The 20755-nt window shown below is 38.8% G+C and overlaps 1 protein-coding gene across 1 annotated transcript in view; it reads left to right on the top strand.

Moving 5' to 3' along the window:
• Positions 1-724: 724 nt before the first annotated feature.
• Positions 725-20755, top strand: part of rxfp1 (relaxin family peptide receptor 1) — a 139454-nt gene continuing 119423 nt past the window's right edge. The window contains exons 1-2 of the mRNA XM_036127388.1: positions 725-1018; positions 13477-13614. Coding sequence (XP_035983281.1) covers positions 976-1018; positions 13477-13614 — 181 coding nt within the window. The 5' untranslated portion in view covers positions 725-975. The remainder of the gene's footprint in view (positions 1019-13476; positions 13615-20755) is intronic.

Genomic DNA, 20755 nt, shown 5'->3' with positions numbered 1-20755 from the left:
AGCCTCAAGTACACTTTCTATCAATTTAGGTTTAAATGATAAAAGTGGGAAATGCATTCATCTGTTTTCAAACTTTATGTGGAGGTTGACTTTGGATAGTTTTTTTTTTTCTTCCTGATGCAGCAGCAGAATAACAAAAATGAAAAAGCCAATCAAAACAACCGAGATTTAGGCCATGCTCTTGAGCAGCAGAGGCGCCTGCTGGTCCTTATAAATAACAGGTTTCCTCCATAATATAAAGAAACCCGCTTACTGAGCATGAATCTTGCTTTTGAAAGACTCAGGCAAAAATTACATGTAAAATTGGGTATGAAACCGGAGATTTCCGAAACGAGAAAATGACAGGTGGTGCACAGAGAAGGCTGACTTCGAGGAAGCTTCTGTGTGAAGCAGAGAATCCCTTAACCCGAACTGAAAAGCCCTGAATTCAAAGTGTGAGGAATAGCACATAAAGAAAAATAACATCTGAGTTGTCATTTATTCTGTCGACGTTTATTCTGTTGAAGCGATGGCTTATTCCGTCCTCTGACACACAGTACTGCGCAGGGAGAGTTTAGCCTCCCTAATTAAATAGAGAAGTATTTATTGAGCTGCTCCCGCTCAGCGGTGGTAATAAAAGAACCCGGAGCTCCCTCTGCGCGTCTGTGCGCGTCTGTGCGCGCTGCTGCACCTGTGCCGCCCGCTCCTTCCCGTGCGTCAGAACATGGCAACTCTTTAAACCTTTCGCTCACACAGGAGGAGGCTGCAGACCGCCTCGACCCTGCGCAGCGTTCACAGGTCTCCTCCTCAGCTGCTCTCCGGACCGGAACATCTTGTCTTATCGGTCTTTACCACACGGCGGCTTTGCTAAAAAACAATAATAATAATAATTAAAAAAAACTTCTGGGGATAATTTAACACCTGGAACGAGCGGAAGAGGTGTTTGCTGCTCCTTTCCTCCTCCAGCGCGATTTTATCCGAACTTCCAGGGGCATCATGCAAGTTTACGTGGCCGTGCTGTTCGCTTGTGGGGTGTCCGGTAAGTTCAGCCACCGGCCAGGTCGGGAACTCTTTACCTGCGTAATGTTTCGGACGTTTGTGTTTAATCAGTTAAAGAAGATTTGTCATTGAAACGGAACTATTCGTGTCGCATCTGATCATCAAGATGAAAAGAAAGGTTGGAACAGGGCTGGACCGAAGGGATTTTACTGTAATTATGTGGAAATTTTGCATTCATTAGTGTTGTGGTAGAAATTGTATTTCAGATACTATATAACAACCACAATAGCTGGACGCTTTAATGAGGGGCTCCTCTGCTCAGTCTAATGCTCTAATTAAAAGACATTTAAATCGCTTATCTTCGGACATTTCCGTCGTTACATTAATGCACATTCAGTCAAAAGCTTGTCTTTTGTTTGCATCCTATCTGTTTCGTTTCTGGTGTGGATTTTCTCAGGAGTAGGCTGATCATTTGAAGCATATTTAGAGCGGCAGCTGTGCAGTGAAGCATCCCTGACAGTAAAGGGAGACCTTTTCTTAGTTACTGTTCTGCTGCTTAAATGAAATTCTGTTTCAGAGGCCAAAGCTGCTGTGTTAAAGAGAGACGGGAGTCCAAACAGGGAATTTACTGTAATATAATTATGATTTGAGCAACAGCTGTTTGCCACTGGAGCAATTTAAAACCTGGAGAGATGGACATCTTGGGAGCAGTAGCATCTAAATTCAGCCTTTCTTCTTCAGTTCATCTTATATTCCAGAGCTTTTAATAAGTAAGGCAACACATTGGTGGGATCGGCAGATTTGTGGATTCATTTGAATAGTACAACACTTTACAGTGCCAGAGGTTTCCCTTGACTTCCAGGGGAGCATCTATGATATACCTTCTGTTGCATGGAGAATGTGCCGACCACATTCCTTCCTTAGTGTGCTAACACTGTAAAAGGCAGTCAGTGGGGGAGTTATCTGTCCCAGTAAATCAAAATGCAACCCATTTTACTGGACCATGCTTTCCATTTATGGTTTACGTATTTCAGTTGGAGATTTTTGTCCTAAACATCAGTGTTTGGTAACACATTTTACCTTTACAGATAGCTACACCATAAGACGGTGTATTGAAACAAATCTGACATTCACAGGCTTATATTCATGGTTGGCAGATCAGATGCTGAAAAGTTTCAGATCATTAAACACATTTCCATATCAGTGAAAAATAAGCCGGAAAAATACCATAAGTAGTGTTCAAAGTATGATGCTTTCATTATTATTATTATTATTATTATTATTATTATTATTATTATTATTATTATTATTATTATTATGGGAACAAAAATATACAAACCTGCCCTGTAATGGACTAGGTAACCCGTTCAAGGTGTTCCCGCCTCTCACCTAATGATAAGCCCCCGCTACCCTGGCTGGGTAATCGGATATAGTTAATTGATGGATGGAAGGAAGTATGCAAACTAACCTGGCCGTATGTGAAAAAGTGTATTTATCCCACACTGATAAAATTAATCCATAAATTATGTAAATTATATGTTGCTATGATCAGCAAAGGTTAAATTTTTGGATTTGGTTACTCTGAGACGTTGATTAAAGTGATCTTTTAACTTAAGTCACTTTGTGTTGCTGAGATAATCAGCACTTCAACCTCTTAGTGGCCTAGTCAAAGTCCAGATTTGAGTTCAATTGAGATGTGATGGAATGTCTCTAAAGCGGCTGTTCATTACGGTTTAAATAAAATAATTGCCATTCATCCAGCTTCTATACCACATAGGAACAGATCTGTTTGGATATCTTCTTATCCCTTAAAATGTTTAAGTTCAGTATGATTTTTATATTGCTGATTCCTAAAAAAATAAAATTCTTTAGATGCTTTATCAAACAAATAGATACAATTTATATGCAAAAGCATTTAGTAAATTTTGTTTAATTGTATGTTGAGATCAATAGTCATCTTCAGAAATTCCAGTTTGATTCTACTCAATAAACAATACAGTCAGTTTCAGTTTATTTTATGATAGAGGGAAATCTTCAATCAGAGGAAAAAATGGTCTGTTATCTGAAGTTCATCAGCAGATAAGTTGGATGGCGTGAGACCAGAATGGAAGATTACATCCAGAGTATGACCTTTGATGTGAGTGGGAAAGTCAGAAATATTGATTGAGTACAAAGCTTTTCAGGTACGATAAGGAGTCTGTGGTGAGGAGAAGATTACTGTTATCCAAATATGATTAAAGTCCCCCACTAATATCACATTTCGAGGAAGAGTGAAGATTACTGAGTAAAACAGCTAAATCATTTAGAAAGTTATTGGGTTTCTGAGGGGCGGGAGACGGCAGCGTTGATGGTGGGTGTTTACAGCCAAAACTTTCTAATGAATTAAAGGTAGGCACAGGTATAAGCAAGCTTTCCACTTCTCCCGGGGACCCCCACAACAACCTGACCATTCTGACCAATCATTGGATTGTTTACAAGGAAATCCTGAATGAGACGGCAGTGATTTCTTTGACCTGAGGGTTAGCTGAAGAAGCCGGGCTGGCTAGCTCACTGGACTCAACAGCGCAGCCGCTAGTCCTGTTGTGGCGAGGAGGTTTACACCAAAAAGTTTTGATGGTTTTGGAGCCGCCAACATGGAAGTTTCAATGAGACCTGCAATGGATACGCCTCCAAAGGCACTAGATCCATGTCTGTAGAGGGTACAAGGTTGTTGGTGGAGGCTCAGCTCGTATGAAAGAGCTCAGACGCCATTTCATTGAAGAGACTGGACCCAGATGGGAAGAAAAACTGCAAAAGAGCTCAGTTAATTATGACTTTCTTTCCACCTCCAGCTAATAAAAACAGCATTTAAGATTAGAATATTGCATTATATCAATAAAAAGCAAACTTTTTAATGCAGAAATTGGGCTTAATAAAAAGTATGTTTAATACTGGCTTAAAAGGTTGTTCAAAAAGTATTTTTAATCTGACAAACAAGCTTCTTAGATATACGTGGTCTAATTAATTGAACATGAACGTAATGGTTAATTGATAATAATAGTTATCTGGGAAAAGAACTAGGTAACCCTTCACTTGTAATTGCCAAGTCCATTTTATCCAAATAAAATACATTTGTAACCGGCGACTAGCGGCAGGAAGCTGCACCAGCGTCTCTATTCGGAGCAAAAAGAGTTTTGACAGCAACAACTCAGCCAACGGTCTCCTCAAGGAAGCGTTTCACAATGGAACAAAAACATTGGTCCAAATGCAACTTTTGTGAAGAGTTAAAACAAAGATCCAGAACATAAAGTTCATTACAGTTATTGCGACACTATCTGCAGCAGCAGAGTAGTAGGAGAAAGTAACAGAGTGAGGGAAAATGGTCAGAATGTCCTCCAACAGCCTAAAGCAGCATAACCAAATAGATCAGAGAGCGTTATTTTCCAAAAACAAGCCGCCGCAGAGACAATTTCTGTCATTTATTCAACCATGTATTCTTTTTGCGTAAACAAAAAATTAGATTTTTCAAAATGTCTTTGTGTTTAAAACATTGGTACATTGAGAGCGAAGTGGAACCAAAGACAGCTGCCTTCTTTCTTTACCAATCAAACAGATTCTGATTCGTTACAATGTGTGTAATGATCTGAAATGTATTTGTAACAAAAAAGCAAAAACAGACAAAATCTGTAATGTGGGAAATGTGCATTCATAGAATTATAGGCCCTGATGTGGAAATGGGTTGATAATGTAATTCCTTTGTTTTCTAAGGATTCAAAACTACCTTTATCAAAGAACTCCATCTATTTAATCTTTATTATCTTTTAGATAAAAACATAAATTTTTGGTCAGACTTCAAATAAAACTAGAACTCAGCATCAGCCAAGACAGGCAGTGTTTTGCCCATAAGCTTCCTGGATTTCACAATCTGTTAAAAATGACTCTGTCATAGATGAGTACCTGAATTAGAAATAATATTCTCCATCCCAGCTGGATTTACCTTTCCCATCTCAAATCTTGCTAATAGGATTTAACATGTGCCATCTTCCATGGCAAAGATAAGGAAAGATTAATATTTTATTTCAGGAAATTTCTTTTTCACGTTTTCTGTCTTAATACTCCACCGAGAGAGTAAAAGAACCGCTTCTGCAAGACCTCCACCTGAGACGCAGCTGAGCCAGTCACATAACCCATTCCACTTCTAGATCACATCAAACATTTATACTAACTTTAACTGTCACTGTGTTCTCCTACAGCATTTTATTTCTTTCAACTGTGATACTGAAAACATCTATTGATGCATTTGATAGAAAAGGGATTTATCTCTGGCTTTTTGTTGCTATATCAGTTTCATTTTATGTGGATTTGTAGAATGACATGTTTACATTACAGCAATAGATATAAGACAACTGATAGAAAAACTTATATTTGAATAAAGAAAAAGAATGTTATTGTAAATCCATCTGTCACTTCATCACCACAGGCAGCCGTACGGATTTATCAGTTCTCATCTCAGCTAAGCTGCTAATATTTCAGAAGCACGGTTGGGTCCAAAACTCACCAGCTTCAGTCATATAAAGGATGCACAAAGCCCAATAGATCCATCTTGGACTCATTTACCATGTTGTATGTTTAAGGTCACAACAAAGAGAGTTAGAAAAAGACTAAACAAGGTATAGCTTAGATTCAGGAACCTTAGTTCTGCACAGCAAAATACTGCATGAACAATGAATTTTGGAAAGAGACCAAAGCAGAAATGTTTTCCCAAAACTCAGTGTCATATTTGGAGATAACCATACACAACATGTCAGCAAAAACACCTGATCCCGACTGCTAAGCACGGTGGTGGATTTGGGCCTGTTTTGCAGGATTTAGGCAGTTTGCAGGTAGAGTCGACCATGAACTCAGCTGGTTTAGAGTCAAATGTAGAGCCAGCCGTCCAACAGTTAAAGTCTGTCTGAGCCATGAAATATGTCTATGATATTAAGCACACCGGCACATCTTAAACAGTATTCCTGAACCAGGAAGGGATCAAGATGCTGCAACAGCTCAGTCAAAATCAAAACTTTAAGCCCAAAATGCCAAAACCGACAGATATCTGTGCTCAAACAAATGTCTACAAACCTTGAAGAACTGAAGCATTTTTGTAGCGTGTGGACCAAATTTTTCTTCAAATTTAATAGACGGATAAAGTCAGACACAAAGCAACTGCTCCAGCTTTTTGCTGTTATTGTTTTAAATAAACAAAGATACGATTTAGAAGATTTTTCCGCTGCCTTAATGCATAACACTGACTGAAGAGACAAATACTTTCTGTAAAATGGCATAACGTGGTGTATGTGCCAAGTGCCCACAATGCACCTTGAATCTCTACGCCTTGAACTGTATTTATTTATGGTTTATAGTTATTATTCTTATGTTATGTTGTATTTACAGTCACAAGATAAAAGGCTAAATAATAATTGCCGACATTGTTGTTTTATCTCTTTTCTCATGCCTCCTTTTTTGCTCCAAAGGTTAGAATGTGACCGCAATGCTTCATTACAGATGCAGTTGGGACTGTGAATCACAGCCATTGAATCGGCTCGTAATACTTATGCTGCCTTAGGTCAAGACAAAAATAACAAATAATGAGTGCTTCTCTGTGTGCTGCGTCTTCTGACTCCCAAAGTCATTACTGTCTCAAAGCTGCGCAGCTGTAGTAAAATGCACATTGTTTTTCATGAAAACATTATTAAATATAAAAATGTACATGAAAATGAATGTATTGAAGTGACTTGAATAGGCCCGTTTGACAGCTAACAGCTGAGGGTAACCTTTATATTTGGATTTGAATATATTTTATCTAAGAGATTGTGAAACATCATCTCCCATAGTTTTGTGACCATAATAAGATTTGTGGCTTACGCAGAAATGTGACATTTTAGCTTTGTGAATTTAATGTAGAGACAAGACAGCTATTTCCAAAGGTTGCTTGTCCTTATTTTTGTGACATACAGGTTTATATGAAGTGAAAGTGCTCTGACCTTTGTGGCAAAATATTAAAAGTTCTGGCAGGTTTGCATCATTTTATTTGCTTCAAGAGTTATTTTGCATTTCCCAGAAGGTCCTTAACTAAGAAGTATTTTACTGTTTGCCTGTTTCCTATCTATAAATGCTCCAAGTATTCTCCAACGATGAGCAAATAAAAACCAGAATGAACCTTTAGAGTGCTTTCATCTCCTGGTGCGTACATAGAAAATGAAGATTCAGCTTGCTCAGCCCCAGAAAAATATAACTGCTGTTGCCTGTATTTCCGCGGCCGTCTCCACACCGAGGTGCTTTAGCTTTGCCGCACATGCCGCTTGAGCTCTATTGTAAATTTCAACATCAGCTCCACTTAAGCTAAAACGTGTAGCCGCTCACAGTTAACCAAAGCTGAAGCTCCCCTTCCTCCGTAATATTTCAAGCTAGTTTAAAATCACATCAGCTTGCGTAGAGCATTACCTTCTTTACAGGCACTCCATGTCTGGTGCCGACATGCGCGCTGCTGGATCTGATTACAACTGAACAGCAAAGTACAGGTGTGAATGCACTGGGGACACATTGAGGACACTTTCAGATTCAAGAGCTCAGCGTTTGTTTCAGAGGCTCGTGGACACATTCTGTTAGATTGGAAACATGAATCACCTCCTCGCCTCTCGTTGCTCTTTACAAGCAGCCACGTTTCCAGCAGGGTTTTTTTTTCCCCAGCTTATCTGTTATTTCATTTTGCTAAATGCACAATGCGAATAACGTTGAGTCCAAACAAACAGGCAGGTCTTATTCACAGAAACCCCGGCTGCTACTTCTGTCAACAAGTAGCTGTGGCTGCAGCGCCTCAATCCAGGGAGCCGCTTTTTGCTGCACAGCCTGGGTGCTTAGAGCACGGCTGTGTATGTGTAGTAATAAGTCTTTAAGGAAAACGGCAACATCTTGAACACGTCTTGTACAGACAATTAAAGCATGTGAGTAGTTTACATACTGTCATTATGAGCATGTTTGGGATCATTGTCCTGTAGAAACAATCAATGGTGCCCAAGTCAGCCCTCTAGCTGCTAATTTAACATGAAGCTGAGAGTGTAGAGGTACAGTAGTTCTCCATTTTCAATATTCCATTCACTTTGTGCCATGGTTGACAGTTGTTATCATGTTCTTAGGTTTAAAGTCTCTGACGCCTCTGTCCTTTAAAACGGATCTGTTAAAGGTGTTTGACCTAATTATGTGTGAACAAGTCCATTTTGAAGACTTTAAGCAGATGCTTGTTTTCTACTCGGTTCTCTTTTGACTTCGTTGTGTTGCTGTGTGATGTAAATGTTTCCATAACTAATTACTAATTTTCTTTCATCTGAAGGCGGCCGTTGACCTTTGCCAAACCCAGATACGTCAGAATCTGTTGTCGCTTAGACCTTCCCAGCCCATCTTGGATCCTCTCTAAGTCCCTTAGACTTCTCATTTCTAAGTCTTGGCCAAACTTATAGAGGAAAAATGCTTTTTTTATGTTTTCAGAAATAAACAAGCATCCAAACTTGTGTTCTTATAAAGCAACTCCTATAAAAGATCATCTTCTTCACCACCAACTTTCAGTCTGTTTTGTGCACATCCATCACTGTGAGAGTTGGCTCTACAAAACAGGACAGGTCCAAATTGCAAAGACAATTAGGTCTGCAGAGAGAATCTTGGGGGCCGACCTTACCTCAGTTCAGGGCCTCACCGAATATTGACCGAACCACACTGACCCTTTTTTTATTGTGCTTTTAATGGATCAGTCTTATCCTTTTCCTTGGTGTCATGTTCTGGTCATACAACTCTGAGAGAGGAGTTCCCATCAGCTGGTGGTGAAGCTGTTGTCTGGACTGATTGGCGAGCCTCAACAATCAGTCACATCCCTGGTGATCGCAGGTACAGCAGATAGCCACTTCTGTCTGAAATGATGACTTTAATCCCCTTCACACACAGGTCCAGCTTCTTCCCTCTGGAAGAAGATTTCAGTCCCCAAATGTAGGACCAGACGTTTTAAAACTCGCTTTGTTCTTGCTGCTGTTACTGATCTGAACAAGCTGAAACGATAATTCATTTTTATCAATTTAACAGCTGTTTGTTGATCTAGATAGTTTTGGTTTCATGGTTTTCAGTTTTTTTAAATATATTTATTCTATTTTTAAGTCTTGCTCTCCTCTTCTGTGTCCTGCTTTGATTAGATTCATGGAGCCTGAAGCACTTTGAGCACAATTATGTATTTATTTTTTTTTTTTAATGCTTCTGGTTGTGTTAAGATGTTTGTGATAAAGTGTGAATGCTGTGAACCACTGCAAAGCAAATGCACCTATGGGTATTGTTAAGGGGACCGTGAACCTTGGATATAACTAGGGTCAGGAAAAAGATGGCTAACATATTTGTAAACCCCGAACATCTTGGACACAAACTGTTTAGCTTTTTATCTTCAGTTCAACAATACATAGAGCTATTTACAAAAGCCAGCCTCCAAAGAGACAGTTTCTTCCCCCAGGCTGTCTATCTGATAAATGCAACGAACACTTCTCAGCCTGAGTAGTCGGTTACTCGGCTGTGAAAGAAAATAAGGATATTTGCACTACCACAACCTGCCTTTTTTTTCTTTTTTATATAAAATAGAATTTTTTGTACATACTCCTTCATGCCCATACTGTTTTCTTTGTTCTTTATTTTAGTTTATATTATGTTTATGTGGTTATATCTGTGCTGTATGTATGCTGGGAGCACCTTCTTTATTTGTCGGTTTTGGCCAATAAAGCTGATTGGGATTCTGGAGATGTACGATGACTCCTTTTGGAAAAAGTGCAAAAAGTAAAAAAAAAAACACATTCAAGCTATTAATGAAGATTCCAATATTAACATGACCAGAACCATACTGGTAGCATGATACTTTTTTTAAATTTGTTTGCATCTGCAGCAGTGAGCATATAAGATGTGGTCACAAGACATCACAGTGCGTACAGAGAGTTGATCTAAAATGTATTAAAAAAAAAACTGTGTCATAAAAATCTCTTTCATAATCCGATCAATCAGAATACTTCTCAGCCCCCGGGTGAAAACAACCTCATAGCAGTTCAGCTTTAATACTTTAAACCGTTAACTTGTTAAGAAAATGGATACTTATGGATCATAGACCCATTTGGATTTTCAGAAAGAGGCTCAGATTTCTTCTTTCTGTGGCGTGTGATCTGTTCGTCAGCAGGCGTTTCTAAACTTGCTGGGTGTTAATTATGCAGCATCGCAGCAACACTTGAGTTTCACCCGCTGTCTCTGGAGAAAGATGGGTTAAAATCACTTGGGGTGATCGCAGCGAGCCGTTGGCCAGGTAGAGCTGCACTGATTAACCTCATTGTACTCCAGGTCAACAGAACACGCAGCTGTAGTTCATCATGAATTATTGTGACTGAAGAGCCATTTTACCGTTTTTAATAAAAAAATTTACACTGAATTGGCAGCTAAACTATGTTAATTAAGTATTTTATTTAAACATATTTTTAACAGAGGTTGAATAAATTAAATGTAATCAATGATTCATGTGTCATTGTTAATGCTTTGGTGGGCTGTTAACCTTTATACATTTCCCCTATGTTTAAATATAAACTGGACACATTTATTGAGAAAGCTGAATAAGCTCAGACTGAGTCACGGCACGATGAAATGATTTTTCTGTCATTGACAAAGTACATTAATTTATTGCCGCTTTTGCTGAACATTGTTGAAAAAGCAGATTAAGTGTACTCAACCTTTTCTCAATTTTCTGTTATTACTCTGCTTTTTCATGTCAGTTACAGCGTGAAATTCACAGAACAACCCATAAAATATCACATTGAATTGCATCCAGTGTTTTGCCAGTTAGTCCTAGAAAAATAAGAAAGTATTGGAAAGAAAAATAATGCTATATTGCAAAGTTATCAAAGGAACTTTAGCCCATCTAGAGACAGAAATGTTATGCCATTCGGTAAATAAGATATATAACATAAGGCAATGTATGTTGTTTAATAAAAGAACCAGCTAAAGAGCTGCTTTAAATTAAAGGTAGTTTTATATTAAAGGCATTTGTTCTAATGTGCTGCTGTTTAAATCAATTTAAAGGAGCTAGAAGTAAGATATTTATTATAAAATCCACTTAAATAACCCAGGATGGAAGTAGCATTCCCTATAAACAATCAGTCCTCTCCATCAACAATGTCTTATTCATGTTTTTCTCCTTTCAAACCTAGATGTACGGTCTGTAACTACTTCAGTTCAGAGTGTAGCCTGTGTTTACTTCCTGGTTCCTGAGCCAATCATATGAGAGTTCCCTGGGTTCCCAAAACAGAGCTCAGCTTTTGGTATTTTACCTTGGCAAAAGAGCAGCAGCCTGCTAACATGGAAGCCGGTAAGAAAAGCGGACCAGAACTAGAAGAGAATACAACATCATAGACCTGTCCTGTGGAAGTAAAAATTCAACAGAGTTTCAGAGCTGCAGGACCGTTGGGAAAATGGCCGGTCTCCGTGTAAGGCATTGTGTTGTTCCCATTTTAACCACTAGGTGTCATTTTTACTTATTGTTCCTTTAACTTGACCATCCTGGGGGTGCGTGGTATGTGGGATCTGATATAATGGTTGTGAAAATACTAAGGAGGATATTTTAACATTAAATGAAGCACACCGAAAGGATAAACAGTCACCAGTCATTACTAATGGATGGAATTAGACATTCAATCTTCTGTAGAATAAAAATATGATTTAATGCCCCACGGAGAGGAACTTTAGGTGCGTCAGCAGTAAAGAGAGAGGCAGTTGGAAGCATACAGATACTCAGAAAGGTAAATAATATAAAATAAGAAATGAGAGTAAGAGACTGTACAGTAAGGGCAAATTTACATCATAAGAAAAAATACTGTACAGTTATCAAAATTAACATATATTAAAATAGATGCAACTGTGTAGAGAAAGTAAAAAAATCTACAACATTTGCATGTAAATTTGTGCATAAAAGGCAACAGACTATTTGCAACAAATGAAAAAGCTGTACAGAAAACAGCAGAGGAACACTTATTAGCCCCTTTCCATTGCCACTGAAAAGCCTGGTGCTTTTCAGTGGCAAAGGTATAGCGTTTTCATACACATTTACCTGGCTAATTTCTCTTTCCTGGGGCTTTACTTTCCTCGGGCTTTGGTCCCTCAAGCGACCCAGTACTTTGCTCAACTTTCCTGGGGCTTTTCTGGCATGCAGCAGGTAAAACTGCCCGCCACAAGTGGGGAGTAAGGAACATTTCTTCAGCAGCAGGAGGAGTAGAGAAAGTTGCAAAAGTTGTCCAACCTGTTTTACGTGGAGTCCGGATGAGTGGCCGGAGGATATGGCTACAGCTTCTCAGTCTGTCTTAGTCTGTTTGACCTATGCTGTCTTTTCGCTGCCACTCACTGAACCAGAGTGGTACTGCAATTTTCCACACAACTTCCCCAGACATCATAACTCATTTTACAGAAATGGTAAATGGAAAGACAAAAACCCAGAAAGCCAGAGACATTGGTTTACCCCGTAAAATCAAAGCATGGGGCTTTAAACCCTGGTGCTTGTAATAGAAAAGGGGGCTTTTGAGTTTGTTGGGAGCAGTGATGGTTAAAAAGCTGCTGGGGGGGAAGGATCTGTGATAATGCTCCTTAGTGCACCTAGGATGCAGCCGGCTGTGACTGAAGGAGCTCTCCAGCTCTGCAACAGTTTCAAGCACAGGGTGGAAGACATTGGCTAACAGCGATGTTCCTTTTGCTGGAGTCCTTCTGTCTCCCACCTCCTGCACTGAGCAGAGGGGGCATCCTAGGACCATGTTGGCTTTCCTGGTGGGCCTATCTAACCTATTTGTCTCACCTGTAGACCAGCTGCTGTTCCAACAAACAAAACCACAGAAGAGGGCTGATTCCACCACAGAGTCAAAAAAGGTTTTCTGCACCGGCCCTGCAGGCCAGAAGCCCTAAGCCTCCTTGGCAGAGAGAGTTTGTTCTGTAAAGAGCGTTCATGTTGTGACCCCCATCCAGTTTAATGTTCAGGTGAATATCCAGGTACTTTTAAGAGTTCACCATCTCAACATCAGTTCCCTGGATGTTCTCTGATGTCAGTGCGGTGGGTCTATGCCTGCATAAATCCACCTCCGGCTCCTCGGTTGATAAGGAGATGGGTTAATGATTCCCATTGAAGTGGTTTTATAAGTCTAATGCTCAGTTAAAAGCTTTCTTCTCGTTCGCATATTTATTGTATTTTAAACCAAAGGCATAAGAGAGATTTCACAGCTTATGAATGAGTCCATCTGGGCTGCTGGAAAGAAGAATGTTGTTATTTATTTGTTACAGTGTTGCTTCATCCTTTCAGACAAACTGGAACAAAAACACTGAAGCTTAGCAACAACCACACAAACATCTTAGAACAGGACATTCAGAGAAATTGATTAAAAAGTTCTTCATACACTTTGCTTTAAGTGATTTTCTTGTGACTTTCTGCTTTGGTTACAGCGTTTAATGCCACAGAAGAGAAGGCTACATGCCCGCTTGGATATTTTCCCTGTGGCAATCTGACAGTTTGCCTCCCGCAGCTCCTGCACTGCAACGGCATAGATGACTGTGGAAATCAGGCAGATGAGGAGAACTGTGGTGAGTTATGCTTCCAACTGGAAGTTTATAGTGTCACACTGATTGACAATGGCGTTATGCATAATGAATAATGTCATTTAGATAATTACTGACGCACAGTATAGGTGATTAAATATTGATTGTGTTACAGATTCACCTGCTTTTTTTCAACAAACTATGATTTAAGTGTCACTGGGTGTTTGGTTTCCATACTTATTAGATTTTTTTTTAAATTGCTTTCTTAAAAGCCAGACGTTTACATACATTTCTTTATTTAGTATTTGGTAGCGTTGCTGTTGTATTTGTTTGATGTGGGCCAAACATTTTGCTATTCCTTCTCAACCTTCTCACAATTGTCTCAATAGAATTTTGGCCCATTCCTCCCGAGTCAGGTTTGTTAGCCACCTTGGTCACACACCTTTTAAGCTTTGCCTACAAAACTAAGATCAGGACTTTGCGATGGCCACTCTGTAACACTGACTATGTTTTCTCAAAGCCTCTTTGTGCTTATTGCATCTCCCTTCATCGTGGGATGGACCAATCTCTCCTCCGCATTCAGCTGCTCGTCTCTTAACGGGGACATGAGGTGTGAGCACATAACCCCGATATCGCGTTTCTTTAGGAATATTTTTTTTTCATTTCACTCCTTGTTTTTAAATGTTCAAATGATCTGTCACCTGCTTACCTCTCTCAGCTCCTACATAGTTATCATCCTTGCAGAGATCTAAAGATCAAATATTCTTGGTGGCTCCTTGGACTCGCCTTGTGACAATGAGAGAACCTTTTCAGCCGCAGCTCCTAAACTTGGAAATGGTCCCTGTATTTCTTTGAAGTTTGCCAAAACTCTATAAAAGAGATTTCAGTTAATTAAAACTTTTTTTTTTTACACTGGCTTGTAAACCTAGAAAGCACAACCAGTAGGCCAGCTGTGGCTTTTTGCCTTTTATTGCTTAATTGTTTTATTGTGTTGTTATTACTAACTTCTTTTATTATTATGGTTCTACTGTCTCTTGTGTTTTTATTCACCTGTATCACACATCAGGTGTGATATGGTACATAAACACATTTTATAAACTAGAAAAAGCTGTTCCTGCGTAACAGCGAGTGAGAATGCTTATCTGCAGAATGATTTGAGCAGAAGATGCAGAAGATCCCTGCATTAGAGGAAAAAGTGGCTGAAAAACATTGAAATCGGATTTAAATAATTTGGAAAAATGAAGAATTTGAAGGGATTTGAATAATTTGAAAACTTTGAATAATTTGGAAAAATGAAGAATTTGAACAATTTGAAAGAATTTGAAAAATTTTAAGGAGTTTGAAAAATTTGAAGGAATTTGAACAATGTGGAAAAAATGGGAAGGAATGTGAAAAATTTGAAGAATTTAAAAAAATTTCAAAAAATTAAAAAATTTTAAGAATTCTAACAATTAGAAGAATTGAAAGAATGTGAAGAATTTGAAGGAATTTGTATCAATTTGCATTGATTTCAATGGGAACAGACAAAAAAAATCGCACAAAAAGTGAAATATTTTAAAAAGTGTAAAAGTTAGCATGAACATGAGTCATAGCAGGCATGCCGGGAACGAGCCGAACATTTTGATACCAAAATTGTTGAAATCGGTTGAAGTATGCGGGAGTAGTTAGACGCCGATGGAATAATAATAATAAAGAAAAACAGGAAAACAACTAGAAAAGGCTGTTCCTGCGAAACAGCAGTGAGAATGCTAATCTGCAGAATGATTGAGCAGAAGATGCAGAAAACATTGAAATCAGATTTGAAGAATTTGAAAAAATGTAAAAATTTGAAGGGATTTGAAGAATTTGAAAAAGTTTGAAGAATTGAAAGAAATAGAAGAATTTGAAGGAATTTGAAGAGTTTGAAGATTTGAAGAGTTTGAAGAAATTTGAACAATTTGAAAAATTTGAAGAAATATGGAGAATTTGAAAAAATTTGAAGGAATTTGAAAATTTTGAAGAATTTGAAGAAATTTGAAATATTTCAAAATTTTCAAAAAATTTGAAGGAATTTGAAAAATTTGACGAATTTGACAAATTTGAAGAATTTAAAATTTTTGAAGAAATTTGGAGAATTTGAACAAATTTGAAGGAATTTGAAAAATTTGAAAATTTTAAAAAACAGAAGAATTTGAAGATTAAGAACAACTAAAAAAATTCTGAAGAAATTTAGCAAGGCGCCTGCCTCGTGGTACCGTCAAAAATACTAACAGGGAGTAACACTGCGAATTTCAGCTTCCTACGGTCTTCACAGCACCCGCAGTAGCCTTCAAAAGGTGCCATGTTAAGTCAATGGACCTCCTAGAAGCCTCTGGCTAAAAGGGTTGTCATGGAGACTCCCTCACAGCTGTAGCCCTCTATTTGTCTGTAAAGGCAGAACAACCCCGGCTAAGCAGAAGTTGGTAGGACCTTTCTAAAGCTACTTCTGGTTAGCAACATGCTAACCGTTAGCCGCTAGCAAGGTTGTGTTCAGTATCACCGGGTGAGTGTACTCTGTCAGTTTGGTCCAAATCCTGTACTGGGAAGTGCCTCAAAAAGGGGTGCTAATACTGTCACCAAACGTGACCAAAGTTCATGGGTCAGGTTGGCCTCCTTTAGAAACTCAGCCTCACCACATCTGGGCCCAGAACTCAACATTTGACCAAAATGGTCAGTAGCGCCATTTCCCACATGTGGCTGGTGCTGTATTGGCCAATTGGGTCGTGTCTGGGCATCATGCCAGGTCCTGTTGGAAGCAAAGGCCCAATAGGAAAGCATCTGAAATCCAAAATGGGAAAGAAAAGTGACCTATCGCTGAAAGTCACTTGAAAATTTTAAAATGTCAAGAGGAAGTGACTGTGCGAATTTCAGATTGCTACATTAATCATAGCCGCTGCAGCGGGCGTCGAAAGTTGCCATTGTATCTCAATGGAGATTCTCCCTCTGGCCCTCAGAGTTCCGTCGTCATGGAAACTCACTGACACAGCTGCAGCGGCCAGTCTCCCGAAGTGCAGAGACTTTGTCACACTCTGCCTCATTGAAATAGAATGGAGAACTTTGCCTCAAACAACGCTCCATATCTCCTGTTCTGTAAATGGTAGAGACATAATTTTTTCAGCGTTTAGTTCGTAACGGATAGGAGAACAAGAAAAACGATCGGTTTTTGCTAGAAATATTTTAATTTAGGCGTAAAAAATTATGATATAAAGAGGATTTTTATGAAATTTGAGAAATCCTCTACAAACGGTCCCGAACAAATCGCTGTAGCTGAAAAAGTATAAGAGATATCAAAATAATTCTTTCACTCTGAGTATCAGCAGGCTTTTGAGGACTATGGAGCTCATTTTTATGTTTTTACAAAAATTGGTGTAGGCACAGCGATGATGTAAAAAAGTGGATGATGTGGAAGATTGAAGTTTCGAAGCGTTTTAAGGATTTTGCACATTCGCTACTCCCGAACAAATTGTTCCTGTGGCAAAACCGTAACAGCTATCAACAAAATTCTTTTTTTATGAGTGCCAGAAGGGTCGGGACATTCATGTGTGAAAGTCTCATGCCTGTACATAAAACGGTTTAGGAGTAGCGACGATGTAGAAAAGTGCCTCATTTGGGGAGATTGAAGTCTGATCCTGTTTTAGCATTTTCCCAAAACGCTACTCCCGAACAAATTGTTCCTGCGGCAAAACCGTAACATTTATCGACAAAATTTCTCTTTTGTGAGCGCCAGAAGGGTCGGGACATGAATGTGTGAAAGTCTCATGCCTCTACATGAAACGGTTTAGGAGTAGCGACGATGCGAAAACATGTGATGTTTTGGATTTCCAGGTGTCATTTTTGAAAACCGCTCCATAGGAAATGAATGGGGAAGGTTTCGGGTTAGTGTCGCTCTGAGGTGATTTGCGAAAAATCTATAAATCCCACACCAATGATGGTTACATTTTCCGAATCCAGACAAAAATTCCTACGTTTTGATGTATAATTTATGTGGATAGGGTGAAATTTGAGCGAGTGAGAAGAAGTTGTTCGGAGAAGAAGAATTTGTTGAATTTCTAGAGTGCGCACTCTAAACGAGGCTCCTTGACGACCATAGCAACGCATGTTATTTGCTGAATTTCTTGAAAAGCCAAAATTATTTTAAAGACGTACTATACGAAAATGGTGAAAGATATGAAAAAGCTGAAACATACCATAATAGCCAAAAGATATTACTACATTTTAAAAGTTGAATGACGTTTATAGCTGAAAGTAGGCTGAAGCAGTAAAATGACAAAAAGTTGAAATATTTGAAGAATTTGAAGGATTCTCCATTCATTTTCAATGAGAGCAAAAAACGCACAAAAAGTTAAATATTTTAAATATTATAAAAGTTATAATTACAAAAAGACATAGCAGTAATGTCGTGAACGAGCTGAACGTTTTGATACGAAAATTGTTTAAATCGGTTGAAGTATGCAGGAGTAGTTAGATGCCGAAAAACGTACGGAATAATAATCAAGACCTGAAGGAACTTAATAAGTGAGAATGCTGTATAGCATTCTCACTTGATTAAAGGTTTTGATGGAATGATCAGGCGATATGCTGTTGGTCAGTTGTGCCCCAAGCTTTAACTTCCTGGCTCACGTCTTGAGATGTTGCTCCAAAACTTCCACTCATTGCTCTTCCCTCCTGATGCCGTTTATGTTGTGAGGTGCACCAATCATTCTTGCAGTCTACCAGCATAACAGCAAAACCACAGCAGGAGGCAGCCGTCTGTAATTTAACAGTTTGGTTGGTGTTCTTAGACGTTGAAGCATCTCCATTTTCCGTCCAATGGAGTGATGGGCATTTGGGCCAAACACTTTGATTTTAGGGTGTATTTACTAACTGTAATCTGGCTTTTCGTGTTGCTTTTGGAGGAAAGGTTTCTTCCTCTGAGTGGCACAGGACTAATTTCCCTGTAGATAATGGCACTCAGCTTCTGCCAGCATCTTCACAAGGTCTTTTTGCTTTTGTTGCAGGCTAAATGCGAATGAATTCTGCGCCAAAAACACATTCATCTCTGGGACACAGACGCTGTCTCCTCTTTAAACAGTGTGATTGCTGGACTTTCTCATGGTGTTTAGACTCGCGTATAAATGTGTGAACAGATGAACAATGGATTAAGCATCTGGAAATGTTCAGGATGAACCGGGCCGGCGGTAGTCGGCAGTTCTCCTCTTGATTGCTCAGCTGATTAATTTTAGTTTTCCCACAGTGTAACAGAGGGAAGCAGAGCAGAGTTTGTATGTTAGAACTTTTAATCTTTAGACAATGCGAGCTCTTTGTGCATACCCTCTTTTATAATGCCATACAAAATAACTGTTTTTTGTTTTATTTGTTACTGTAACTCTTGACTCATTTAAAATACTACTAAATTATTCTGTGTTTCTCGTTGTGTTGACGTTAATGTTTATCTGGTTTTGCAGAGAAAAGAACCAAAAATTGACAAACTTTGCAGCCCTGATTCATTGTTTGAACACAGAAATCTGCAATCTGCCATTGTTGTTTATTGGCAAAGGATTACTTCACTGGTGCTGGTTTATATAGCACTGAATAAAGTAATTTTTATTTTTTTGTTTTGTAAATTTGGACTTTTTATGTTCAGTTCATTGCAATCCCACATTTAGTGGGATAATCTCTAGCTGCTAAAGATTATCTATCCATCCATCCATCCATCCATTTAGATAGATACCCTATAGTAAAAATTAAGGAGTTTTCTTTTTACTTATCTATCTGTTGTTGCTCCTGGTAACTCGCTCCTTGTTAACCTGTTTCAGTCAGAGAACATTAATCCTGATGTAAACATGTTAGTATTTTGGTAATTAGTTATCATTTATTCATTAGATAATTTATTCATTGCTTTCTATATAGCTATATCTTTATATAGTTAAGCCATGATGTAAAGTGCTACCAGAAACTTGCCACTTTGACTTTTTTTTGTGTGTGCTTCAAAACACTTTTGACTTGCCTGCGGATATTGTGTGTGCATTTATCTTCTCCCTCCACCTGGTTCCTTTATAAATTCAGTATATTTTTTTGGGAATTTCTATAAATCTACTGTCATGTGTTGTTTTTTTTTTCAGATGATTTCTGGAGATAATTTTCTGCTCTTGAACTTTTCCCCTTTTGAACAAAATGGTCCACATCTTTCTGCAAGTTCTCATTATGCCTCTAGACGAAAATAATTTCCAGTGACAAAAAGAAAATCTTACAGCAAGACTTCAAAAAGACAGAAGATGAAAAGGAAAACCTAATGATCATCCAGAAATCGGCGGTGTTGCCATTGTAGCATTAATCACAGCAAATGTGTATTACCTCCAATTTAAGCTGTTCTGGCTGACCTTCTGAACTGATTCCAGGGCAGTATGTTACAGAAAAAAGAGGGAAAGGAAATTGCTCAAACTCTGAAGGCCAGTCAATCTTTATAAAAAAGATTTAGGAATGACAGCCATTATTAGAGTCCTTGTTTTTTCTGCATAAAAAGGAACCGTCAAACTTCTCTTTGGCATAAGGAAAATGTGATGTGCCACGGGTAAACAGGAACAAGCCGGCAGAGCTCAAATGGAGAAAATAGTGCTTCTCATTTTATTGCAACATGCTAGTGAAGGTACAAAGATTTAAATGACAGCTTCTAAGGTTTTAAAACGGTAAACTTTGTGTTTAAACTCTGCCTGTTTTCAGCTTAATGTCCAGGATCTGCATGTTGAGGAGGGGAAACCTACAGCTCATTTGTATCCCGCCTTTGTTTGGCTCCCCGCAGGCTTTTGTTATGCCTGTCGGCCAATGAGCTGCGTACTTGAAGAAAACACAAAGCTACTTATGCAGCTACTTAACACAATTTTGAAAAAGAAACTGTTAGTATCTGACTGGTGAAGAGCGTGTCCACTGACGGTGACGTTCAGAGAAGTCACGGAGAACGTGAAACGGTTCTCATTGATTAAAATAACAAGATGTTTACGGTTAGTTGCTCCGTCAGACGTACGTGCACGGAACAGAGCGGTCACGGCAGATATGGACCTTTGGGGTAACGCTAGAGGAGAAGAAAGCACTTGGGACCTAGCCTCGTGAGACCATCCTGATCCCGCGAGCTTTCAAGGTTTCACTCACAGATCAGTCTGGCTACTCTCCGTTAAAGAAAATTCGGAGCCGT

This window comes from Fundulus heteroclitus, chromosome 23 (genome assembly GCF_011125445.2).
Source record: "Fundulus heteroclitus isolate FHET01 chromosome 23, MU-UCD_Fhet_4.1, whole genome shotgun sequence".
NCBI classification, from domain to species: domain Eukaryota; kingdom Metazoa; phylum Chordata; class Actinopteri; order Cyprinodontiformes; family Fundulidae; genus Fundulus; species Fundulus heteroclitus.
Note: the sequence above shows the minus strand (reverse complement) of the source record. Positions and strands in the feature narration are given on the sequence as shown.